The sequence below is a fragment of the Crocodylus porosus genome, unplaced genomic scaffold (genome assembly GCF_001723895.1).
Source record: "Crocodylus porosus isolate Cpor-Errol unplaced genomic scaffold, CroPor_comp1, whole genome shotgun sequence".
Lineage (NCBI taxonomy): Eukaryota > Metazoa > Chordata > Crocodylia > Crocodylidae > Crocodylus > Crocodylus porosus.
This window is the reverse complement of record NW_017728886.1, coordinates 164,010,271-164,036,876: the sequence shown is the minus strand read 5'-3', so window position 1 is coordinate 164,036,876 and position 26,606 is coordinate 164,010,271. Positions and strand designations below refer to the sequence as shown.

Genomic DNA, 26,606 nt, shown 5'->3' with positions numbered 1-26,606 from the left:
ATATATATATATATTCCACATAGCTCTTCTTCTGTGTTCCTTGCATAGTATTTCTAATGATATTTTAATTAAACACGGATATTACCAGACCGTTCTTAAAGTTGAGAACGCTAATCTGTAATTTTAATGAAAATTGTATTTTAACTTTTCAAAAATAAAACACTAACAACTCAGGAAACTCAAATGTATGCTTTAAACTTAGTCTGAGCTAAGACATAGATATGCACATATATGGCACCCCAAAAAAATGTTTTGTTTTGACACTGAGAGGGAAAAATAATTTAACTTAGGATACAAATGTAAAGATAGTGCTGTTATGAGGCGGGTGGGTAGTTTTGAATTCCACAGCAAATTATACTTTCTATTCCAGTTTAGGTAGCTGCAGGCTCATCCGCACATATCAGTTTAAACAAAGTACCTCTTGAAAATTCTGTAGCAGTCTTCCTTACTATTGTTGCTGCTTTTGAAATGGAGAGAAGTGTTCATGTTAAATGATGCACTCATAAGTTTTTTGTCTTTTTTCTAAAAGTGGTAACATTGCAATAATGTATTTTGTAGTTCAATGAAGTTATACTTTTATGCAAAATAATGCTTATATGTACATTCACAAAATAAATTTTGAAGGATTTTTTCTTTTTTTTCTGTTTTTATTTTAGGTTTTATATGAGCAGTTCAAGTTTTTCTTGAACCTCTATTTTCTCGTCGTGTCGTGCTCACAGTTTGTACCAGCATTGAAAATAGGCTACCTGTACACCTACTGGGCTCCTCTGGTAAACAGCAAAATGATGAAAAGCAGCTTGATGTTAAAAATCTGGTTTTTATTTTAGAAAACACATATGCATAATCCATACAAAAGTTTTCCAGCTGAGTGTTGTAAAATTTGTTTTTTCATACCCATCCTCCAATGTGGAAAAGAACATATAATTTGATTTTAAAAGTAGGCTTCACAGTTTCTAGCTCATTGAAACTCTGCAACTCCTATTTTAAACGTCCTAATCTACCATCTGTCTGAAAGGAAGTACTATTGACTTAGCTACTAAAATATGAAACGGGAACATCAGTTTTATTTACAAAATAACCTTCTCTACTTAAATGATTTTGTGCTTTAAATTCTTTAAATTCTTCCATTCGTTGTTTTTTTCCTCTTCCATGGCAACTGAAGGCAAACTTTTTTTCAGTGTAGAGCCTGGACTCAGGGCTGCCTCCCAGGAATAATTATGTAGAGTTCTCTGCCACCAGATTTGAGAGACTAGAATTTGGGTTTAGCAGGACCTATCATGATGATGATGATGATGATGATAATAATAATGTATAAGAAATTAAATTGATCAGGTTGCAAGAGAACTAGGCTCACAATATGCATGTGGGCAAAATCTCCAACGGAGATGAAAAAAAAAAAAAAAAAAAAAAAAAAGAAGAAAGTACTGTAAGGAATTTCCATTCTTAAACCAGCCATTTTTAGTTAGTACCCAACAGTCAGTACTAGGCAGAGAAGTTAAGGGATTACAATCTCTTTCTCTCAAGGAGGGCTTTGTGTGTCTTCCCGTTTTCCAGCCTTTGGAGAGTGCCTCAGGAGCTTATAAAAGTGGTTCCTTTTTTTTTTCTTGGTGCTGAAGTTCTCAACCTAATGTTTGCAGGGTTATTATATGTGTTATTTGACCATAGGAATAGAAATTTTGTCCCCAGGTGTCAGTACAGAAGGGAACTACTCACGAGACTTTTTTAAAGAGAGAACATAATATTTTGGCCTTGTAAATCAAGTGATCCTCCATTGCTTTCAGTGGAAAATTATGTTAGGGCTTCCTAAGGAGTCTGTCATCAAAGATCCTTTAAAGATAATGAAGATTCTCTGAAGTTGAGGGTTGGTTTAAGGTGCCATCCATGTTTCTCAAAATTAATGTATAGATTAGGGAATCTGCATCTATAAAGAGGAAAACAAATCTGTTTGGTAACTTGAGAAAGATCCCTAATATATCTTCATCTGGTTTATAAGGAGGTGGCTAAGGTGGGTTACTTCTTTCTTGGTGTTTAGATTCATACAATTCATGTACAGTCAAAGGACTTCATCACCCTGCTAAGAGAATGCTATAGTCTCTTTATAGGATGCAGCCATCCCATCTGAAGATGTATTCCTTAGACAAGAGATTGATATTTGTGTAAAATGTTGATGCTGTTCTCTAAATCCTGAAAGTATTGAATACAGACCACTGTGAGGCCATTTCAAAACCCCTATGTGGAAAATGTAGTTCAAAACTAGTATGTCAGTTCTTGAACTAATAGATGGAGTATAAAGTCCATTACAAGCTAGTAAGCAATCTTAACCACTTCTCAGAAACATAGCCTTGGTCATGTTCTGTGCAGAAACTTCCATTCTGCCTCTCGAGTTTTAAAGACGATTAAAAGATCAGAGTCAGTTGACTCAGCAAGAAGGGAGGTTGGTCTGGTCAACCTTTCAGAGCATTACAAGACAAAAAGAAAACATGCCAGTTAATCTGTACCTATCCAGATCCAGTTAGGAAACCTAAAGTCACTGTGTGAAGAGGTAACACCCTAGAAGCAAGATGTGCTGATTCTTTTATGCCCCCTTCCTTCCTTGAAACAATTGAGGTGAAGATGGTGAAGAATGTTTTAGAGAAATAGGCTACAACAGTCTCCTTTTCATTAACTCTCTGGTTCTCACACCTAATTCAGATATAAAAGGAACTTTTCTGAAGTTAGAAATACAGAAAGGATATCCTGTATCAAGATCCAGTGCTGCTAAAGTTATCAGCGGGAAAGCTCTAGGAAGAAAGTACAGTCATTCAGGTATTTTAGGGATGCAAAACCCCTTCAGAGATACTCAAGAATGAAATCCATGTTTACTTTAATGACATCCTCCAGTTGATGGTACAAGCCATGCATCAGAGCAAAATCAGTTGAGGAACATTCTCAAGTTTCTGTGATTTGTGCTCTGACCTTGGATCCCACCACTAACATTTTGGAAAGATGACAGGTCAGAGATTGCAAATATTGCACCACGAGAAACCAAAAAACCTCTAATCAATATCACACAAGGTTTTGAAGGATTAAGCCTCTCTCCAATCCTCCAGTAATATGTTTGTTTCTGCCATACCTTTCTTGCTTTTATGCTTGGCATAAGCCCACCTTGTTTTAGTGAAAGTATCTGGCTCACCTGTTACTGCCTCAAGTCGGAGGGATATTGTAGTCTGGCATGGTTTCTATGTTATCAGGGCCTCTTAGTTCTTCAAACAGACTTAGACTTCTTTCTCAAGATCACTAAAATCTTCTTTATAAGAAAAAGGGTTATTGTTATGATCCTGTCTGAATCCAAGCAGGCTAAGAAGGTAAAAGTCCTAAATGTGATAAAAAGTGTTTGTTTTTTTTTAAAATATATATCTATATAAAAATAAATACCAAGAGCATTTAAGCCTCTGGTACAACTAGTTCTCTGTACATTATTCTTTGTTGTGGGCTATAAGCTACTGTGTGGTGGTCCATCCTTATGTCAAAGCACTCTAGAATCGATGCATCCTCTCAAATTGTATTGGTAAATGAGTATTAAAGAATGTGGCACTTTCAGAAGTGGCTTTCCAGTTTCTACACAGCTCAACCGAACCTTTCTTTCCGGGTGTTTAATTCCTTTTTATATGAAAACAGTCCCTTACAGAGGGCCTATGTGAGAAAAAAGTCCTGTGAATAGTCTTTCTAGAATCCTTCGCATCAGTCTGATTTCTTGTGGAGTATTATGCTCTTTTCAGAGTTCTGTACATTTTTTTTCCTCCTTGTTAAGTAAATTTAAGTAGTAGTGTTCATCTAAGAAATCATTAAACCTCTTTTTGCTTGCACTGCAGGTAGCCTTAGGCTGCTTACATGTATGAAAAACAAAACAAAACAGCATTTTACTTTAAGCTCCGTGCGCCCCCACACCGAGCACAGCACATGCCCAGAAGAGGCATTGCCTTGGACCTGGCTCACCCAACATCTGTATAGATTGGGTACTTCAGTGGGGCTTTTATCTAATATGTGATTGAATCAGCTTTAGATAAAAGCACCAAAAAGCCCTGCTGAGGCACCCAATCTATATAGACCCTGTGAAGCCAAATCAAACAAATGTGCTTCCTCTTTTGGTAAAGTGCTGTTTTGCGTGGGTTTTTTTCACATCTCTCACCACCTTTAGTTAATTTGCCTTTAATATTAAATATACTAATATTCAGATTTGGAATCTTTCATTCTGCAGAGATTTTTCTTTTTTGAGGGTTGGACCTAATCACAGGCTTGGAGTCTAGAAGCAGATATGCCTCCAGTTGCTATGGAATGAAGAATACTCCACTATGAAGACTGGCATTCTCTCCTCTGGAGAGAGACCATTAATAAGCAAGAAGTTTTATTTTCAATGTTCTAGATAGCTGTTTTTTAAAGGAAAGACCTACTTTCAGTAATTTTTGTTCTAGCTCATGCTACTGAAGGGAGACTTCTAATAGTAGCTTAAAAAGAGTTAACAAGGGTTATTTTTTTCTTAAGCTATTTTTACTTGTTAACATTAAAATATAGGAAAATTGTCCTAATCATTGAATAGTTCAGTATTGTTTTTTGCTGCAATAGAAAACCAAACTTGAGAGTCAGAAACCGACTTCTGTTTGCTTTTGCAGCTGACTTTGTGCAGTCTCACTGGTCAAACAAAAACTGACATTCCTTGCTGATTGGAAGCGACATACAGTCCTAAAGTTAAATATGTATAGCAAATTACCTCCATTTTCTTCTTTGTGAAGAACTGCATCTTGGCATACTCTTAAGAGGTCTAATAATTTTCAGAAAATGGCACGGAGGATTAATTTAGTAGATTTATTTAAAAGACAGTAATCTTTTCTAAATTACCTACTACATCAAAAAGTTTTGCCTTCTGACACATTTTTATTGATGTGATTTAGTAATACTTAACTGGAATACGTCAAGGAATGAAAAAAATTTTGGATGTTTTCACCTTGTCTTAAATTTTCATTAGTAGTCTTTCTAAGAGAAGGATGAACTGCATTGAAGGCAAGTGTTTAAAAAGAAGTCTCCTAGCTGCCCCAAAATGCATTCCTCACACATTATCTTTTCTACTGTTAAGTTCCTTTTCTGTATTTTATTAAAGTATCTTTCTCATTTTGGGAAATATGAGTCGTATCATTATATTTTTAACAGGGATTTGTTTTGGCTGTCACAGTGGCGCGGGAGGCTGTTGATGAATTTCGGCGCTACCAGCGGGACAAGGAAATGAATTCACAGTTGTATAGCAAGTTGACAGTACGAGGTTGGCAAAAACATTTTCGTATGAATCCTTTTGAATAGTATTCTCTAGTCCGCTTTCTTTCTCTTTGTATTTTTATTTGCAAATCATTTCAGTCCAATAACTGTTGATGGATTAAAAAAAAATTCTAGTTGAATTGAATTCCATATAGAATGAAAAGAAATGTGGGTAAGCTAAACAATCTTAGCTCTGTGAGATGCATAAAGCATGGAAAAAATGTCTCAGAAATTTCCTGAAACCTATTAAGTTCTCCATGCCTTATCTGTCTTTTTAATTGCTGAGGAGTGGGAAATGCTCTTTTTAAAGTACACTGTTAGTATTGCTTCTATTTTGAAGTGCAGTTTTTCTCTGAAATCACTATATTAAGGAGCAGCAAATCTACAGCATAGTAAATGAATGTAAGAAATAGTGGATGATTAATAAAAATATACAGTGTCTCATGACAATTTGCTACTTCTACTTTTTGGAGAGCTGTACCTGTACTTCTAATAAGGGAGCAAGAATTATATGGGAGGTAGCCCTTGGCATTCTAAAACTAGAAATACATGATCTCATGATGGGAACAGAACTTGATTTTTTTTAAGGAAAGATTGTCTGTTTAATCACGTAAAGTCTTTTAAGCATGCTTACAATACAGTGCACGTAGGAGAACTGACTAGGTGACGCATCTTATTGGGACTTAATAAATCCATGGATAGACTTTTTTCAGAAAGATTCTTAAAAAAAAATGAAGTAGTCATAAGGTTAACAAAATCAATTAGAAAAAATATGTTCAGCATGATTGTCAAGTGAGAGTTAAGGTTATGACAGAAAATGTTCCGTCTGCCAGATACTTTAAAAAGTATGGGAGTAAACGAGGGAAAAAGACATATGCATTGCTTTGTACCTTTATGTAGCCTGTAATACACTCCAGTATTCTGTAAACTTTTCCTTTGGTCTCCAGCACATCACAGAAACAATGTCCAGACTTTGTCAGACTTGCATTCTAATGCAAAACTTAAGTGACTTTCTGCTTTTTATATCTATTATAGAGTTTATTGTTAAAGTTTTGTATTAGAATAAAAGTGTGACCATCAACAGTGTTGTAGACAGTGCAGAGTTATATATTTTCCTTTTAAGGTTTTGGGTAAATGATGTTTCTTCTTTAATTTTTGTTTGCGAATTCCGGATTTGTTAAACAAATCTTTGGTACCTAAAAAATAGTTTCTGCAGCATCAGGGAAAGAGCAGAGACCACCTCTCTCTAAATCAGAGAGGAAAACTCTGAAGATGCTTCTCACTCTGAAGACGGAGAAACTGTAGTATGTCTGAGAAAATATTTTTCTGTGACATCGTTTCCCCCATTTAAAAGTGACTGAAAGTAAGTAAACCAAGAGCAATACTCCATGGTCAGCATGTCAGCTTGAGGAAGTTCTACATGAAAGAAATGCTGTAACCCTCACTTTTTGAAGCAGCCTGTAGACATCCATTAGAGTTTTTTGAAATTAGCCTTGGTCCCTTCAAACCATAAAGTATCTGCTAGCTTTTTCTTTTTTTCTTTTTTTTATCTTTTTCTTTTTTTTTTAGAGATCAAGAGATCTTGACACATGAGTTCATGTTTGGTTACACAGCAATAACAGAGTATTTTTTATCTGGAATCCTGGATTTTTATCCTTGACAATGTGGAAGTACAAACTGGTTTAAATACTGGAAGTACTGTGGTACATACACTAAAAGGCATGTTAGAGATCTGAGTTCTGTGCCTACTGTGATCTTGCATAGAAAGGAGGAAGTGCTTTCAGGAACTCCACCTAATGATTGTCTTCATTGAGAGTAGTGAATTGCATAAGTAAAATCAATAGCACTTAGTTTTGAACTCTGAGTCTTTGCCTCTGTACTTCATGCAACTTTTCACTAAACTTTAGGGGCTCTTGAAGGTAAAGTTTATTGCTTTAGCTGGAAGCAAGTAAGTTATATTTGCATGCCTCAGATTTTCTCTCAGATTAAATGTTGGTATGACCGCCTTGGCATGCATATTTTCCAATAGAGTTCTAAAAAAAAAAACTCTAAGGGCAAGCACTACTAATGTGTTATATATAATAGTCCAGGAATTGGTACATGAAAAGAGCAACAATTTGGTCAAATAGCAGGTCTCAGATTAGTTTATTTTTGTATCCCTTTTAAAGAAAACTAAAATAGTTCAATTAGTTATGGACGGGGGGATTTTTAACCTTGCTCCTTCTGTATGAATTTACTTTTCGGCAAACCACTTTTTTGAAAATCATTGTATTTAGTTTATGTTCTGTATTAGTTTTTGTGAATTCAGTGATTTTTTTATGTTTTTTTTATTTTTTTTATTTTTTTTTAAATAGAGGTCAAAAACTCCTGTTTAAATTAAACTGTATGTCAGTCTTATTGTGATGGAATTCCTGAGTGAAAACATGTTTCAGTCATGGAAATACTTCTTTGTGAAATTGAACTGAAAAAATTAGGACAGCTTGGTTTTGACCCAAAACCATAATAAAAAGAGGCACAATAGAAGTATGGGGGGGAAAAAAAGAGTAGAGAGGGTAAATCCTTTTTGCCTTCTCTAGTAATACATGGCCAAGTAGACTTCCATGAAATGCAATAAAGTTTTTGTTGCTGGGGGATTTTTTTTTGGGTGAGGGAAGGGGTTAGCTGTCTAAGTTTCTGAAAAGAATACAGTCTCTGGATGTCATTGTTGCAAGAAATAGAGATTAAAATTTCAGCAGGATTTTAAAAGGGTTAGGAATTTATATAAACAGTGAGAAAATTAAATTTGTGTAGGTGTAAATTAGAATATTGGCAATAATTTATGAGAAGGGGAAAAAAAAGTGTTCATTTTTATAATCTTAGCTAAGGATGACCAACCTGGGGTAAAATATTTTTTTTTACTTCGTGAATGGAACAGATTTGATATTCATCTCATTAGAAACCAGTAAAACCAAGAAATTGTTTCCACTTTCAGATGGTCACTTTCAGAGCAAAACTGCACTTTAAAAATACTTTACGCTTGGCATGTTTCATCCAACCACCTCAAAGGACTCTCAAAATCTTTAAGCTTTGTACTTGCCCTTGCAGTAGGCATTAATGATATCTTTGTCATTTCAAAGATGGGAAAACAGAGGTACAGAGAGGTTAAGCAGTTTTCCTGTGCTTTTTGTAAGTTGATAGGAAATCTGGGAATTTATGAAGTTAGCCTAGTTTCCTGATATATGCACTCTCTCCATCCCTTGTTTACCTTTTTATGTTGTCATCTTATTTAGCAATTGTGTTGTGTTGCTGTCTGCAGTTTCCTCCAGGTTTTAGAACACCAAAGAAGAGGCAATAGTCATCAGTACTTCTGTGAAAGGCTATGATGATGGGCTAGGCCTGTAAGCCATAAAAATTTCGTACAGTGCTATCATAGGCAAATGTCTTCTGCTTTCAGTATCTGTCAGTGAGAGAGCTTTCTGTATCTTTAACTAATTTTTAAATCTGGACTCATAACATCTCAGGGATGGTCTTCCCTGTTTTACATTTTGGTTCAGAAGATTAAATATAGATTATAATAGATCCCAGGATTTTTATGGATAGGGTAGCCAGATGTGCCCCTGTTCCATGTCATTCATTTGGCCTTTTTTGTCTCATTCTTTAGTCTGAATCTCTTAAACTGTTTTTCACATGATTGAATCTCTTATCCAGCCTCTTAGCAAGAGACTTTCTGAAAAGAACTGGGTAGGAAGACTTAAGAGATCTTCAGCATGCCTGTAACTTAACTTTTAAGGCCAGGAAGAGACCCAGACTTGTCTTTCAATGGTAAACTCAGAGTTATCCAGCCATTGAAGATATTAGGTTTGTCCTTCAGCTTAAGTTAAGCTTTCCCATGTCTCACTGAAGAACAGATGCTAAATCTGGAGAAAAAAAAAAAAAAAAAAAAGAAGTGAACTAATCTTTCAGAGCTGTGCAGTGTGACTTCATTTGGGGCCATTTTTTATTTCTGATCCTTGGTGCATTATAATAATTACTGTGCTTTCAGCAGCCCTTGGGGTACAAATATTGCACAGAAAAATTGAAAAGGAGCAATTTACTTATCATTCTATTTTATAAGATATATAGAAGAACAAAGGACAAGCAGTTAGGCCCCAGAAACAGACTCAGACTCAGACTAAGAAACAGTCAACTCAGGGTATATAAACAAATGTTCTTTTTGACTTCTTAAAAAAGGGAAGTGGGAGTTGCCATTCAGGAGTGTACATCAACTATTACAACCTAACTGCTATGACTTCATAATCCTGTAGTGATACAGCTTTGCTAAAATTTTATTGCTAGAGACTTATACATGCATAACAGTGTATATCTGTATTCACTGGTATCTATACAATTATTACGTCCATTTATACCATAAGTATCTCCCAAGGTCACCATTAAGAGAGGTAGGTGTTCAGAAGCATATAGACCAGGGGTGTGAAAAAATCTGGCCCTGGACCAAATGAATCATGAATTTCCTGGGTCAAATGAATTGTGCACATGAGCAGCATATGCAGTGTGGGTCCTGGTCCAGCTGGAGCGGGCACCAGATCCAGCATCCAGGGGATGTATGGACTAAGTTGTATCCCAGACCAGCTGGAGCTGGCACTGCTGGCAGCTTGTGGCCCAGAGTGAGCAGCTCATGTCCTGGATCTGGCATGGGTGGAGGAGGGGAGTCCTAGACTGGCCCAGGGGCTGGATGATGTGGCTCCATGGGCCATATCTTTGACATCTCTCATCTAGAGTCAGAGCAGTTAGCTCAAGTAAAGAAGCAGAGAGAGATGCCTCTTCCATTTCTTCTTAAGGAGAGCTTTGAGAAGCAGCTCATAAACAATCCAGCTGTAAAAGATGCAGCATTTATTTAATCTCTGTGAGCTGCCTCTTCTTCAAGAGTGGCCAGCCTTGGTCTACCATGTTCCTTTCCTAGATGGGTCTCCACTCAATATTCTTGTTATGAGCTCAAAGCTTTCAAGCAAAACAAATCAAGAAGAGGTTTAAAAAGTCAGGAAAATGTTTCTACCTTCTAGGTGTCCTAGTTCAGAGGTGTCTGCAGGTACACTGCCAAGGGGTATAAGTAGAACAGTCACCTTTAGGGCACTGCAGTTCTATTAGACCATGCCCAAGGGTATTAGTGAATATCCAGCTTAGCATGCCTCCCAGTGCTAACTGCCCATTTCCCTAGTATTCCCAGAGCAGGGGCATACTTCTATGGCTGGATGTCAAGAAAGAAGACAGACTTCAGTTGCCCACAGTTACAATGTTTCTGATCCCCCTTTTCACTAACACAGAGTTCAATAAAGACCATTCCTGCAGTATAACAAAATCTGTCTGGTGGTACTCTCACTAGGTATCTGGGCATATGTGTGCTGGTTGGGGGGGGAAGGTCCTTGACCCTCCTGTGCTTCTGGGTTCCCAAGATGCGCTCTGGGACTGCCATAGCTTTTATGGCTTTTAAAGAGCATTTTCCCCAAGCCTCTCACCAGTCTAATTCAGTTCCTGGCAATGCACCAGTGTTTGGTTCATCATGGTCTGAGGGGTAGAGGGGTAACCATTTGGGTGTGGGGGCCTACCTGGCTTCCTGCTTTTCCTTCCTGGGGTGCTGGGTGCTGTGGGGGTCTACCAAGGTCTCCACACCAGTTGCCAGGCATGGACTGAAACTGATCAGCAGCCTGGAGAACCACACTGTTTAAAAAACATAGACGTATTAGGCAGTGTCCCAAAGTATCTACCACCAGGTCAAGTGCAGGGAATATAGGTTGAGGCAGTTCTGGTTGCATACCAGAGTAACCAGTTGCCATCTGGGGTTTGAGGCAGGGGTTGGGGGGTGAAGAGAGATGCAGTGTAGAATGCGTGGAAAACTGATCCAGGCACTAGCCATGGAAAACTCGGTGTCCACACATAACACTGAACAGGGGCAAGGAAGACCAGTTCAAAATTAATATTTGACTATTCAGTTATACTTTTGAAACACTCCATGAGGTTTAACACTTTCTAAATTGGTTTATGCATCTGGATGCTTGTGGTTTAAACCACATTTAAACCAATCTAAGTCTGCACCCCTACTGTTTGCTTGTGGATGTTAAATAATTTTTAACAGAGTTAGTATATATGATTATTGTATTGTGAATTAATAGAGTGGAATGAGGTGCTAACTAACACTTTAAGATACGCATTTTCCTAGTCTAAAGAGTTGTAAGTTGTACACACAAACCTTTCAAGACTGAGTGTTCTTTTTTTGATTCAGTGTGTTCTAGCTACAGAGGACAAGGATGCTATATGAATTCATTACCCTGGTGGCCCAAGACCTAGTATAAAGGAAGCCCACAGAGTAAAGACCTTTATTCCTCTTTTCCAGAATTAAAGTATATTCCTTGGGGGCAAATGTCCTATATGGGGGAGTGTGGCTTGTCTTTCATTTTTGCTGTCATTAAATCAGGTATTTTTTGTCCAACTGTATAGTTGGAAGACCTGTTAAACACTTTTAATGTTCAGAGACATCCAAAGATGTCTGCTACTACTGCTGCTCCTAACTTTGCCAAGCAATAGTGAAGTACTATTCCCTTTCTGCTATGTAGAACCGTTTGGGGCACAAGAAAACTGTTGAAAATCAAGTCAGTTTCATCCTGCTTGGGAAATCTAGCAGCAACAGCAGTGGTGGATATTGGAGTTATTTCTATAGGGAGGAAGACTAAATTATGAAGGACCTATTTTTCTCCCCTTCCTTGCAGCAGGACATGAGGTGAGTAAGAGTAGCAAAGACCTAATGTTCCATTGTCTGAAAGGGGAGGCAGTGGACAGGAGAAAACATAGGAAGTAAAATCCCCTGTAGCTTTACATAGATTAGTTTATTGGGTAAACAGATTTCCAAAGGTAGAATGAAACTGAGTATCTCAAATGGGGTCTCACTAACAGGATTCTAACTGAAAATCCTGCAGGATCTCTTGATTCTAAAGCTTACTTGTGTGTGGCCACTTCCTGTTCTTTACATATATATTCTAATTAAGTTGAGACAGATTTATAGACGTCTGGGGTTTGGTTTTGTTTAGTTTTTTCCAAATGGTGAACATTCCTTAACTATTCCATTTGGGAGTAGTGATATCAGTGGCTAAGAGAGCAAGGCATGGTCATATCAGAAATGTGCATGTTCTTAGAGCAATGTAGCATTTAAAGCACCATGAGCAACAAGTCGTATAACCACATGCTCATATCACTGTGCTACTTTCAGAGAACAGTTACTATTCTGTCAACTCCTTGTATTTATACATTAGTAAATCCATTTCTTTCTCTTTATAGCTTATACCCATTTTGTTTACCTTTGTTTCTTAGGTTCTTTAGTATGAAATACTTGTTGGTGCATATGCAATATTTATTAGTTTTTCAGATCATTGAAATTCACTTCAAAAGTCTTTATCATGTGAGTATAATGAATTGCTATAGACACTTATTTCAGTCTTCTAGTTCTGCATATTGCTTTAGGCAAAAGGCTTGCGCCTTGGTGGACTATAAAGTCTGGATGTGCAGCCACTTCTGACAGCTTTGGACTTTTTATTGGTAATTACACAGATGGTGAAGAATGTTTTAGCTAGTAAGATGTTTTTAGAAAAAAAATAGTTTGCAAAAATAATTTATGCAGTGAATAACATTCAGTGTTTTTACTCTAAATTTGTCTTCGCTAAGATGTAATATTGCATTATTTTAATGTTCTCTGAATTGGTATCTAATGACTTTTGCTTCTGACAGACTAAAGAAATCAGTGTTTGTAAATGTTTAAAATTTTTAAACTACTATTTTTTTTTTTTTTTACTGGCGCATGCTTTATTAATATATTTTAAATAGAATGCTGTTATCCTACCTGTCATTCAAATTCATTCTGTAGAAATAATTTTGTCTACAGATAAAAGATTACATGTGCTTTCTTGAAAATACTGAAAATATAAAAGTTTAAATGTATAATTAGTGTGCCTAGGAAACCAAATGCAATACTGTTTAATAATAATATTATCTTAACATATTAATCCTAAGCTGAAGCTCTAGGCAATTTATACTTTCTGATTAGGGTAGTTCCCTTAGTTGAAATTCCCAGTTTGATTTATGAGGCCTACAGTCTAATAAGCTGTGAGGTCTTTCCCTACATACCTATGTTAAAACTCCATGTTGCCTGCTTTATACAATACCACAGGCTAACTTTTTTACCTCCTGAGGCTTTTTGGTTTTTGATTCATTTTTGGGTCCTATTATAATATAACTTAATGGAGATTCAGTACCTTGAACTGAATGAAGGTGATATTAGTACCAATTTGAAAGGTGTCCTTGGATACTTTGGGGCAGAAATGGCATGACAGCTACGACACCAATCATTTTAAATATGCTTTAATTAGCATAGTTGTATTTGAAATTTTGACCATGGTTATTAAGATTTTGTTTGTATACTGCCAGATTTGAAGGCAGCCAGTTGTGATACAAATGGGAAAATTGAAAGAACAAACAGAAACAAGAAAGTAAATAAAGAACGAAACCTATATTTGAAGATCTTGATGATAAATAAAGGTTCTGAAGAAGTACCTCAACAGTAGTAACTCTAAGTGACAAGAAAAAGGCTAGTACTAGACTGATGTGGGAGGGTGTCCATAGGTCAGGATTATAATGTACTGACAGAGTTGTAATGGCCAGATTTGCCCATAATTAAAGGCATTTGTATTGCTTGATTTTCTTGAAATCACTAAGTTCGTTCTTTTAAAAAGGAAAATAATTTATTACCAAATAGCAATTCAAGAATGTTTTGAAAGGGTTTGAGTATATGGAAACATGCATTTAGCACAGTTTCACTGAATTAGGTTTCATTTTCAATCTGCATTCCTCAAACCAAGATAATTCACATGCAAAAACGGCTAATGCATTTTAAGAGGCATTTACCATACTAATGGATTGTCAAATATTTCTTTTAGTGGTTGACCTTCAGTGCTGCTAAGAGTTTATTCAGACTAAAATTATTGCGAGATGGACACTAATTTTAATTTTAGTCACTGTTGTCTTGAAGTTCCTGCTGCACTCTTTGATTAATGCTTCTTGGCTACTGCTTCTTCGTTTCCATCTTCTGCTCTGTCAGAGGTTGCTTTTTTCTTGTCATGGGTTCTTCTCTACAAGAAGTTTCATTGTGAAGATGTGAATATTTTTAAATTTAAACTTTAAGGTAATCAGTATTACAGACTTAGTCAAATGATTTGTCTAATCAGTTAATAATGAAATATGGCATTCATAAATAGGAGTGTACTCAGCCCTAAGAAGTCTTGACTTCCTTCTCAGATGTTTAAAGATTTTGCAAATGCTGATGCTATGCAAAATTAGTTTCATATTCAATAGATACGTAAGTGATGTTTGCTCATTCATTACTAATTAGACTGGCACCAATTACTATTTAATTTTTAATACCTACCATGTACAATAAATAAAGATTACAGATGAATAAAGATTTGCAAACTAGAATTTCTTTTAGCTTCAATTTTGTCTTCATCTTTGTTTCCTCTCGTTTCATTTATCAGTATGTTATAACTTACATTATTATGCAAAAATGAAACAACTTTCATTAGTAATCTACCATAAAAGACTGACTTACAAGTACAGAAATATTACGAAAACTTCTGATTTATAGTTTAAAAAAACTCATTTGGTTTTAGAGTTCTTTTTTTGTTCTTTTTTGTTGTATATGAATGTTATTCAATCCTGTAAAATATTTTTTTTATCTAACTGAAAAGGTAAAAATACTATTGGCTCTTTATAAGATACATAATAGCTTTTCAAAATACTTCCAAATTTCAAAGGAGAAGCAAATGCATTATTATGTAGGTTTCTAGTGCAGTTCTTGAAGATATGTATAAGTAGTTTCCTCTTTAGTTAAGGATTCCTTAATTTGATACTGGTAGTATGTTTCTTACTTTATGCATAGATCTGTATATGCTTAATTCTCTTTAGGAAAGAAGCAGCGAGTTGAGTGCAGGGCTGGGATTTAAGACTTTTGAATTCTAATTCAAACCCATCAGTGGCTCAGTTTGAGGCCTGGAGCAAGTCACTTAACCTCTCTGTCTCAGTTTTTCCTCTCATCAAATGGTTTTTAATAAAATGTACCTGTTTTGTTGGTTAGTTTGAGGCTTCATTAGTTAATGTTTGTAAAGTGCTTTTTAAGATTTAATTTGCTGCATAAATGCTGTGAGTATCTTTTTTTGAAAATGAATTTGGTATTCATAACAATTTTTTAACCGACATCTGCAAAGTGAAGTTTTATAACTTCAGACAAGTTAAATATAGAGAGCTGCAATGCAAATTTCCTGATCTAGGAATCCTCCTGAGGTCAGAGAGTATTTTGTCCCCTATACCCATTGAAACCTTGATTTCATTCCTCCAATATGACTTGCCAATAATAGTGTCAATTAATGCCAGTTGCATCAGTGACTTCTTTGTGAATGTGTAAAGTTACATATTGCTAATTGGGCTGTGACCAACAGCTCACTTCAGTTAAAGCACTCCAGAGCAGTTCAGGTGTCAATTTCTAAGTTGGCCAGAATTTGAATTGCTGGTGTAACAGAGGAGCTGAAGGGCTCCATATGATTTTTTCAATACAATTTGAGCCCTATGTTAGCTCAATAAAATAAATGAGTATCTTTGGCTTTTTGCTTGTAGAGCCATGTTGTATCAGTATGATGAATAGTTGTAAAACCATGCATTTTGCATATGTTGTTAGGATGAATAATTCAGTGAGAAATTAAAACAGTTTTTATAACTACTTTTGATTACCCTTTTTAATGGGATCATTTAAATGGGGAGTTATAACATTGTTCTCCCAAAATAATAGTAGTATCTTAAAGTTTGTATTCTTGTGATGGTATTATTGTTTGCTTAAGTTGATTAAACTTCTTCTTTTCTTTAAGGTAAAGTGCAAGTTAAGAGTTCAGACATACAAGTTGGAGACCTCCTCATAGTGGAAAAGGTTGATGCTTTTTATAAATATATATTTAGCGACTAAAGATGTCAACAGTTAACACTTATGCTCACTGTATCTTTTAAAACCCAGGAAAAAATACATTGAAATACTAACTACTTACTGATATTGTTTATTTACTTCATTTTTCTTTGACTAATGCAAATTCTTTTTCTATGAATGTGATTACATTCATATAAATATTTTTATTTTTATTAATTTTATTTCCTTTTAATGAAAGACTTACTGAGTGAGAGTCATTGGGCTGTTAGAGTTCAGAATATATGAACTTAGGTACTTCCCTGCTAGCCTTAAAGCTTTAAATCAAATTTTTCATTCATTTTTTTTTAATTGTTATTCTTGTTTTGGTAAGTGTTTATAGGGAAACTAATTGAGGATGACAGACCTAAATTCAAGCTCTGCTTTGTGTAAGGGAAAAATTCCCTTAATTAAACAGCTGGAGTGTCTGTACCCTAAGCCAGTTCATTTTGTTGGAGCTACCCCTTAAGAAGGTACTGGGACTTCAAAAGGTAGCCAAAGTTTTTTTTGTCAGAGGGAAGATCTGTCTTGAGCCTTTCTTAGGCAAGTTAATGTTAGAAATCTAACTTCCAGTTACCAGAAGATGACTTTTTTCTAACACTTCTTCTGACATGCAGAAAAAGGTATCAACAGTTAAAGCTTACACCTGCTTCTGCTTAAATTGGCAAGTGACAATGCTAGTTTAGCAAGGCGTTAAACCTTAAGGATGACTATACTTCTTTAAAAAACTTTGTGGGAAATACTCTTCCTTCCTGGGTAGATTTACATCTGATAAAGGAGTCTAAGACCAGCCTCCGGATTTGGTTTCTGTTCATTCCATTTCAGCTTCTCCTTTCTCTACTACATTTATTCTTATGAGGAAAGTGTTAAGAGGTAGAAATTATTTTCTTTCTTTCAATACTGTATTAGGAATTGTTGTCTCCTTCCTTCGTTTTTTCCTTCTCATGTTCAAGAAAAAAATAGCCCTTTCTTAAAAATGTATAGCTCAGAATTCAGTTGATTTGACTGGTCTCAATTTAAAATATTTATTTCAATATTTTGGTAAGCCAACCAAATGAAAATTGAATATATCAGTGACTACAGCTGGTAAGAAGTACCTCTTTTTGGCCTTCAATGTTTTAGCTCAATATGTGACAGAGGTTGTGGAGTAGTTAAAATCTGAAGGTATTACCACCTACACCTCCAGCTTTCTCACGTCATTTTTCATGAGAGATTTAGTCAGTTGTTCAAGTATTCAGTTACTAAGTCTTCCCTTAGAGCTTGAAAATAAACAGTAGGAAGTGCATATTTGATTTGACTTAGAATCTTGAATATCTAAAGGCTTTTTTGGACTCCAAACCTTCTGAGAGAGAAAGAGAGAGAGGCTCCTGATATTTATAAAAGCTAATGTATATATCACACAGTACCAGCAGGCTAAGCAACCTGCTTATAGCCTCCTAAATAGTTATGTAGTTACATAAGCACAGCTCTGGGTATGTACCAGTGAAGTAGCACTTGAATTGGGTGTGATATGCCATTGCCTAGCACATCTCAGGATGGTGAAGACATGCGGGCTTTGTACTGACAGCAGTCATATGAGAGTTAGAAGTTTATTTAATCAATACAATGAGACAATCTGGCTTTAAAGGGTGTCTATACAATGAGCCAGGAGGCTGCTCCAACATGCTGTAATTACAGTGTGTCAGAGCAGACTTGATTAATCAAGTCCACACTCCAGCCAGCCTCTTCATCTTGTGTATCAGCATCCCTGCACTTCAGAATGGCAGTGGGGGTGCTTCAACTAAAACTTGTTCAACAAGCTTTAGATAAAGAGCCCCCACCACCATTTTTGAAGTGCAGGGACACCAAAACACAAGATGCTCCAGGGGCTTTAATTAGAGTGGCTCTTGCAGCATGTGGGGGGGGGGGGAACCACACATGTAAAAATGCCTAAAGTCACTAGTCCACATAGGCCTATCAATGTAACTAAGTGGCACATAGTTCCTTGTAGGTTAATTCAGAGTACTTAGCCAGCTTCCTGCATTCCTGTGTAGAGTTCTGTGCTGCTGAGACTACTCTACCTAATATTACTTGGGATAGCTTACACACAGACACACGTCTCTCACACACACACGTCACAGACTGCAGTGTAACAATATTCTGTTCTTCCCTGGATTGTTGTCACAACTCTAAGCTCACCCACCTTTCTCACTTTGGAATGTTTTTATGTGGATTCCTATGAAAGTGAAAGCTATTGTTGTTGACTTACAGCTTGAACTGTTTATGTGATTTTGAATTATAGTTTTGAAATTTTGTTTCTGCAAAAAAGGACTCAATAACTACTGCCTTCCAGTGGTTTACCCCAGGGGTTAGCTGCCTTTGACTCATGGAGACATTGAATCCAGCCCACAGAGCTAAGGCTTCTGTAGCATTCTATAGTGATGGTTTTTCCATGCCAGTTAAATGGTGCTGCAACCAGGCAGCAAGGAGAGATGGTACTGGAGTGGAGTGCTGGCACTGGCATCCTGGTTTTAGTGCTGGCCAGACTCAGACTGAGCTGGACCATTCCAGCCCATCACCACAAAACATTGCTGACCATGGTGTAAACACATCAGCACGGGAGAGGTGTTTTTGTAAAGATAACTTCTTCAACAATTCTATTTACATAAGCTTATCTTTCATCACGAAATTTATTTAAAAAAAACATTACAGCCTATAAATTACTGTCTTCCACAAAGTTTAAGAACTCACTAGGTTTGTAACTATGTTAATTTCCTGCATTAAGGTTTAATCCTGTGAGATGAAATGCATGCACCTCTCTCCCTGAGTTCACTTCAGTGGAATTGCACCTAACATGACCAGACTTTTATTAGGTAGCCATTGTTTCTAAAATAATTCAGTCTTTACCATGAAGAAATGTTCCTGAGATTTAAGCACATGAGAAGTATGTGTATACATGTGTGTTTCTATATAATATTATTATTTATATGTTTTCTTTGTGGCAGAGATTTTAACCATAGTGCCTCAAGGATACTAAGAGTTATGTGGCTTAATCTTTTCAAATTATGCTGCATATATACCACTCCTTTTTTTTTTACCTGCCTATGGGTGCCTCTACTGAAATAATAATTATTAAGAGTAATGTTGTGTTATAGTGTAATACATTTATCTGTTGAATATATTTCACTTCAGCAGTTAGTATCAAAGCTTTTTATTTATTAGAGGTAAAATCTAATTGATTTTTACTTGGCTTTCAGACTACTGAAATTTAAATGTTTTGCCTGTTATTGAGAAGTATATTTTGTTGAAGTAAGCAGTTTTCAATTTCAGAGTATGACTTTTAAGCCAAAGAACTAGTCGGCAGTGAAGTGTTCAATTGCTCACTGTAATGGCATAAAGGCGAGTTAACATTGTATTTGACTGGAAGATGCATCAACAGCATTTCTACAGTAAAATTAATGAGTCATTTGAGATGTAGATCCATATGTTAACTAGTGGCTGCATCACAAGTACTAACAACTTAAGTGAAAAGCTTTTTCTATATTTAAGCCTTGAACAGCCTCTGGTTTTACAGGCTTGATTAATTTCAAAGTAGATCTAAGTGGCTGCATTATGCTTAAAACAGTCTAGCTCTGAGTAATACATCTATTAATGTTTCCTCAACTGAAAAGTTGCTAATGCATTTAATATAGTAGGAGGAAAAGTCACTTTTTAGTAGAAGAAAATACTGCTGGCTTTTAAAAGCAAAATGCTGCTCCAGAGGTTTAAACTGTTCAACACATTACACATTTTTCTGAAGATATAGACTTCTCTCTCCCATCTTGAAAGAAACTTAACACTTTGTTTATGCCAATGTGTATCTTATTTATTATTAACAATGCATTTAAATATATGTAATGCTTCTCAATAAGGGAGGTCTGTCCAACTGAACAGAATCCATGATCCCAGGGTAGTTGAATGCAGGCTGCAGATCAGTAAGAAAAAAACGCTACTCAGTCATTGTGGCTTAATATAATTATGGAATAGGTGAATTTTCATAGACTTTTTCAAAGATGAAGAAACCTGATGAATACTGAATTGAGGATGAACTTCACTATCTTGTGCTTTTAAAACAGCAGTTCCAAAAATATGGAGCATCCCTTAACTGGGATGAGGGGTCAAAGGAGGGAGGAGACAAGAGCAGTCTGTTTTTCCAAGTCTCAGTCTCTAGGTAGCTTTTAGGGTTGCAGTTATCACATACAGAATGTGATCCAGGGACAGCCCATTCATTGTCTTCTCATTTCATGAAGACCCTGTAACAATGGATCATAATACGAACTGCCCCTTTTCAATGGGTGTTAACTCAGATGCCAATGATGATACCTCAGGAATCAATATTAACTACCAATAGCTTTCATCTTATTCTAAGGAAATGAAAGAAAGCTTCACGTGACAAAGATTTACACTAATATTTCTGTGGGTTCAGGAGGGGTGGGGGGAATAAAGGCTTATCAAGGAAACTGGGCTAGGGGGGGTGCAGATGGAGTTTATATAAATTAACATTGATATTCCAGTGCTCGGGGTTTCCCATACCCCCAGGGCTTGGAGATTGTGGCAGCCACAATCTGCCAACTCTGGAAGGTTTCACACCTCCCCGGGCCTGGCTGATCATGGCATGCCTCTCTCTGCCCAGGGGTGGGCAAAATCTGGCATGCCAGGCACTTTCATCCAGCCAACATGCAGCTTCTGGGTGGGGCTGTTGCTGCTTCTGCAGCTGCTCGAGGACCTGTTCAGCTTCCCTGGTGTTCTGTGGCTCCTCCTAGTCTCCCTGCTGCAGTGCTTGCTCCAGGCAGCAACTGGGGAGTGGGGTGGGGGAGGAGCTGCAGCTGGGCAGGGAGCTTGGGGCTGAGGCTAGTGGGAGCACAGAGTTTGTGCCTAGGGGGACAGCGTCAGTGTGGACTTCAGGTGGGTGGGTGTGAAGGAGGGTGTGGGGTGTGGGGACCCCCCCACAATTCCTCCCAGTGGCACACAGACGCCAGCACTGGTGGCAGAAGCAGGTGGCGGGCCCTCAGGGTGCCTGTGGCATGTGCAGATGCTGCTGCCCAGTGACATGTGGCTCCAGCCAGAGTTGTACATGGCAGCAAGGAGCACAGCCACCTCTATCGCCTAGGGCTCCCCACGGCACATGTGCAGCTCCTGGAACTAGTGTGCAACTGGGGGGAAGCACTGAGCAATGGAGCTGGCTGTCTTTCCACCTCCCTACTGCCATGTGTAGGTGCCAGGACTACACCAGAAGTGGCAGGGAGCCCCGCCCCCTACTTCCATGGTGGCAAGGAGTAGAGAAGGCAGCTGGCTCCATTGTGTGGGGTTTTCCTCCGGGGGCTGCATGTGCATGCGGGGAGCTGACCTGGCCCTGCTCCTTGCTGCCACTGCACAGCAGTGCCTATTTGGGCCATGAGCACCTTGAGAGCCTGCTGCTGCGGCCAGTGACGGGGCTGTGTACCACAGGAGGGAGAGTGGGAGGGTTCCCCCCAAACCTCACACACCCACCCTATATGAGCTATTATGCAGTCACCTCTATATGCACTACACAAACACAAATCATGACAAAAATGTTTTTGGTAATAACGTTAAAATATGTTATAGTAGATGTTAGACTTTCACCTGATGATTTGGGGTTTTTTTTCTAATTCCAAGTTGGCAACCCCCTTCCCCACAAAAGGAGTTCTTCTGAGGGTAAGCAGAGGGGATGTCTAGTGGTGGTTAGGGATTAGGAGTGGGACTTCCAGTCCCAAGATTGCAACCAGGGCTTGTGGTACCTGCTGGGAGTGGGGCTACCCTTGTGGCCCTCTACAACCCACCAAAACTCATTAAGTGGCCCTCCAGCTGAAATAATTGCCCACCCCTGGCCCAGCTATAGGGATGTGTGGGGTGCCCCTGTAGTTTGGAGCCTCTCAGATGAAGGGGGGCTCCCAGCTGCAGGAGTTTGCTTCTTGCCAGGACTGGGCTCCTCCTGCACCAGCAATAATATGTGATGTGTTCCTAATCCTTGATCTCAGTCATGCCTTCTGCTATGCACATGTGCCATGGCAGGAGGTTCAATTGTGAGGTTCACACATTACAGCTGGGCAGGCAAAATATGGCCCACAGGCCAGATCTGACACACCAGGCACCTTCATCCCACCTGCTGGCATCCACCAATTAATTGTATCCTGCCCAGCCCTTCTGCCCACAAGGGTGAGAGCGAGCTACCCACCTATATACACAGCCCCTAACATACCTCGCTCCCATCCTCCTGGGCGGAAGGGTCTGGCCTGGCCAGCATGCAGCTTCTGAGTGGGGCTGGTGCTGCCACTGCTGCAGGTCCTAGGGGATCTAATATGCTTCCTTGGCATCCCACTTGCTCTGGGCCGCAGATGGGGAAGCAGTGGGGGTGGTGGGAACTGCAGCTGGGCGGGGGCAGGGAGCATGGGGCTAGGGCTGGTAGCAGTGCGGTGTGGGTGTGAGGGATCAGAGCAGAGCATGGGGACCTCCCCACACTCTCCCCCTGCTTATGGCACACAGCTCCCACCACCAGTAGCAGGAGCACCAGCAGGCAGGGGCATTCATGTCTGGTGCAGGCATTGCTGCCCAGCGGCGCGCAGCTCCAGCCAGTTCTACACACAGGGGCAAGGAGCACAGCTCAGCCAGGCTGACTCTATCATGGGGGCCCTGCATGACACATGTGCAGCCCCTGACATTCACGCAGCACTGGAGGGAAGCTCACTGCTGCCCTGTGGAGTCCTAGGACCTGCACAGCAGATTGGAGCGGGCGGGGGGGCCGTCAGCTGCAGCAATTGGTACTTCTCTCCAGTGGCATGCAAGTGCTGGGGGCTGCATGTGCACCGCATGCAGCCCCTGTGATAGAGGTTGCCCAGCCAGGCTGCACTCCTCACCCCTGCATGTAGCGCTGGCTGGAGTTGCATGCTGCTGGGCAGCTGCATCTGCGTTGGGCATAAGCACCTACCATCTGCTGGTGCTCCTGCTGCTGCAGGTGGGGGCTGTGTACCATTGGGGGAGGGTGTGGGTGGTCCCCACATCCCACCATGATCCCTCACACCCCACAAAGTCACACACCCACACCCTGCCCCCTAATCCTTTCCCCATCCACACACCCCCAACATAACTTTTTGCCCCCAAACCCACCCCACACACACACCATATGTGCGCGCACACCCCACTATACATGCACACATCCCACACCCTGTCCCCCCCATACACACATATGCTACAAGAGTAAGACGTTAGTGTTTAGTTATTATGCAGTTACTTCTGTATATACTACACAAACACAAATAACGAAAAAAATATTTTTTGTAATAAAATTAAAATATGTTATAGTAGGTGTTTGACTTTTAGCGTACGATTTTGTGTTTTTCATAGTTCCAAGATGGAAACCCTCCCTTCCCAAGAAGTATATTCGGGGGGAAGGGGAGGGACTTCTGGTGGCAGAGGTCGGGGTAGGGACAGAGCTTTTGGTCCGAAGATGGCAACCAGGGGGCGGAACAGCTATCAAGGGGCAGGGGGACTACCCATGCGGCCCTCGACAGCTCACCAACATTGATCAAGCAGCCCTCTAGCTGAAATAATTGCTTGCTTCTGCATTAGGTCCTATTGTGCTGCACACGTACAAGGAGCCATACAGTTAAAGAAGGTATATTTTTTCTGAATGAGTAAAGTTGGTAAAATGAAGTGAAGTGCATGTGTTTGTTTTTTTTTAATTAGTTATGTAACATTTCCCCTTTGATATAATAGCAAAGAAAGGATGTTTGGATCAGTTAATATATTGTTGTGTATTTAAGTGTGTTTTTGCTGTATGTAGTAGATATTTAACTTGATTCTTTCTCTTTCTTTGCAAAGAGATGCTACAGGTAGTGTGTGGTCATTCCATTGTCCATTTGAAGCGTTTAGGCATCAAGTGCCATGTGTTAGCAAGTACTGTGGCTTTCAAGAGGGTATGTGCATAGGTAAGCACATGGCTAGATTTCTTTCAGTATGTAATTTTCTAGACTGCCTACACTTTCCTAGTTCCAGATACCTATATTTCTAGATGGTATCAGGATAAAAGAAGAGCTATTGCCTCTTTCTCTTTAACCTTTCTGACATAAAATTAAATAGCCTGTGTCTCTTTTGTATCTGTTAGATGTAAACAGGGTCCTAGTGTTCAGCTCTCAGTGATTGGCCATGGGGAGACTCTGGGTGCCCCTCACAGGCCCAGGAGGCACTAGTTGCTGAGCCGGAGGTGGGGGGTGGACCTGGAAGTGGACTGGACTTGCTTCTAGTCCACTTCCAGGTCTGCCACTGAGCGTGTGGGGGAACCCCTGCCACCCTGGTCCCTTGGGACTCTCCATCTACTCACCATCTCAGCATTCACAAGCTGTGCCTGGTACCTTGAGGTATGTAGAAAAAACTTACAAAGCTGTGTCTATGGCTGAATCATCGAATCTCTCCAAATCGATTAGGAGGCTTCCGATTTTCAATTCGGAGAGATTAACGGGTCTCCTGATTCAATTCAGATTTGGAGGTTCGGCTGCTGAATCAGGCGTAATCTCCTCCAAATCTAATTGGTAACCAAAGATGCAAATGACATTAAGCACTTCAGCCTTTTCTGCATTCTCTGTCACAAGGTTCCCTCCTCCATTCAGTAATGGACCCACACTTTCCCTGATCCTCGTCTTGCTGCCAGCATAGTTGTAGAAACCCTTCTTGTTACCCTTTGCATCTCTTGCTAGCTGCAACTCCAGTTGTGCTTTGGCCTTCCTGACTTCATCCCTGCATGTCCAACCAGTGCTCTTATATTCTTCCCTAGTTATTTGTCGAAGTTTTCACTTATAAGCTTCCTTTTTGTGATTTAGTTTACTGAAGAGTTCCCTGCTAAACCAAGCTGCTGTTCTTCTATACTTGCTTGGGAGTCTCCCTGTGCATCAGGATGGTTTGTTCTTGCACTCTCAGTAAGGCTTCTTTAAAGTACAGCCTGCTCTCCTGGACTCCTCTTCCCCTCAGACTGGTTTCCCGGGGATTCTGTCCATGAGTTCCCCATGTGAGTCTTAGTCTGCTTTTCTGAAGTCCAGGGTCCTTACCCTGCTACTCTCCTTCATTCCTTTCCTCCAGATCCTAAACTAAATCATCTCATGGTCACTGCTGCCCAAGTTGCCATCTACATTCCCCACGAATTCTTCCCTGTTTGTGAGCAGCAAGTCAAGAAGAGCATGGCCCCTAGCTGGCCACTTCAGCACTGGCACCAGGAAGTTGTCCCCAGTACTCTCCAAAAACATCCTGGATTGCCTGTGCACTGCTGTATTGCTCTCCCAGCAGGTATCAGGGTGACTGAAGTTCCCCCATGAGAACCAAGGCCTGTGATCTGGAAACTTCTGCTAGCTGTTTGAAGAAAGTTTCATCCACCACTTCCTCCTGGTCTGGTGGTCTATAGCAGACCCCCACCACAACATCACCTTTGTTGCTTTCCTCCTTGACCATAACTCAGAGACACTCAACAGACCTTTCTTCAGTTTCATACTGGAGCTCTGAGCAATCATATGGCTCTTTTACATAAAGTTCAGCTCCCTTTCCTCTTCTCCCCTGCCTGTCTTTCCTGAACAGTTTGTACCCATTCATGGCGGTGCTTCAGTCCTGCGAGCTATCCCACTAGGTCTCTGTTATTCCAGTCACATCATAGTTCCGTGACTGTGCAAAGACTTCTTCCTGTTTGTTTCCCTGGCTCCATGCATTTGTGTACAGGCACCTGAGGTAAGTAGTTTATTGCCCTGATTTCTCAGGAAGTATGAGAGCACTTCTCCTGTTGCCCCCTCCTGCTTGCTCTTCCTCCAGGTCTTCTGCGTCCCTGCTTACCTCAGGGCTTTGGTCTCCATCCCCTGGCAAACCTAGTCTAAAGTCCTCCTCACTAGATTATTAAGCCTGTCTGTGAAGACGGTCTTCCCTATCTTCATCAGGTAGACCCCATCTCTTGTCAGCAGTCCTTCTTGGAACAACATCCCATGGTCAAAGAAGCCAAAGCCCTGCTGGTGACACCACCTGCGAAGCCAGTTGTTGTTCTTCAGGATGCACCTGCTCCTTGGGCCTGTTCCCTTGACTGGAAGGATCAACAGGAAGGATTTAGTTAGGGAGCTTCTGGAGGGGTTGGACGTATTCAAGTCAGCCGGTCCGGATCTCCACCCTAGAGTTCTAAAGGAACTGGCCGAGGTCATTGCAAGTCCCCTGGCATGGCTTTACAAGCACTCGTGGTGCTCTGGTGAGGTACCGGAGGACTAGAAGAGGGCCAACGTGGTCCCCATCTTCAAAA

At 39.5% G+C, this 26,606-nt stretch overlaps 1 protein-coding gene across 2 annotated transcripts in view; it reads left to right on the top strand.

The window, feature by feature from the left end:
- ATP9B (ATPase phospholipid transporting 9B (putative)) overlaps positions 1-26,606 on the top strand; it is a 325,951-nt gene that overhangs the window by 72,172 nt on the left and 227,173 nt on the right. For both annotated transcript variants that reach the window (XM_019544740.1, XM_019544749.1), the window contains exons 4-6: positions 657-770; positions 5,185-5,293; positions 16,221-16,279. In XM_019544740.1, coding sequence (XP_019400285.1) covers positions 657-770; positions 5,185-5,293; positions 16,221-16,279 — 282 coding nt within the window. The remainder of the gene's footprint in view (positions 1-656; positions 771-5,184; positions 5,294-16,220; positions 16,280-26,606) is intronic.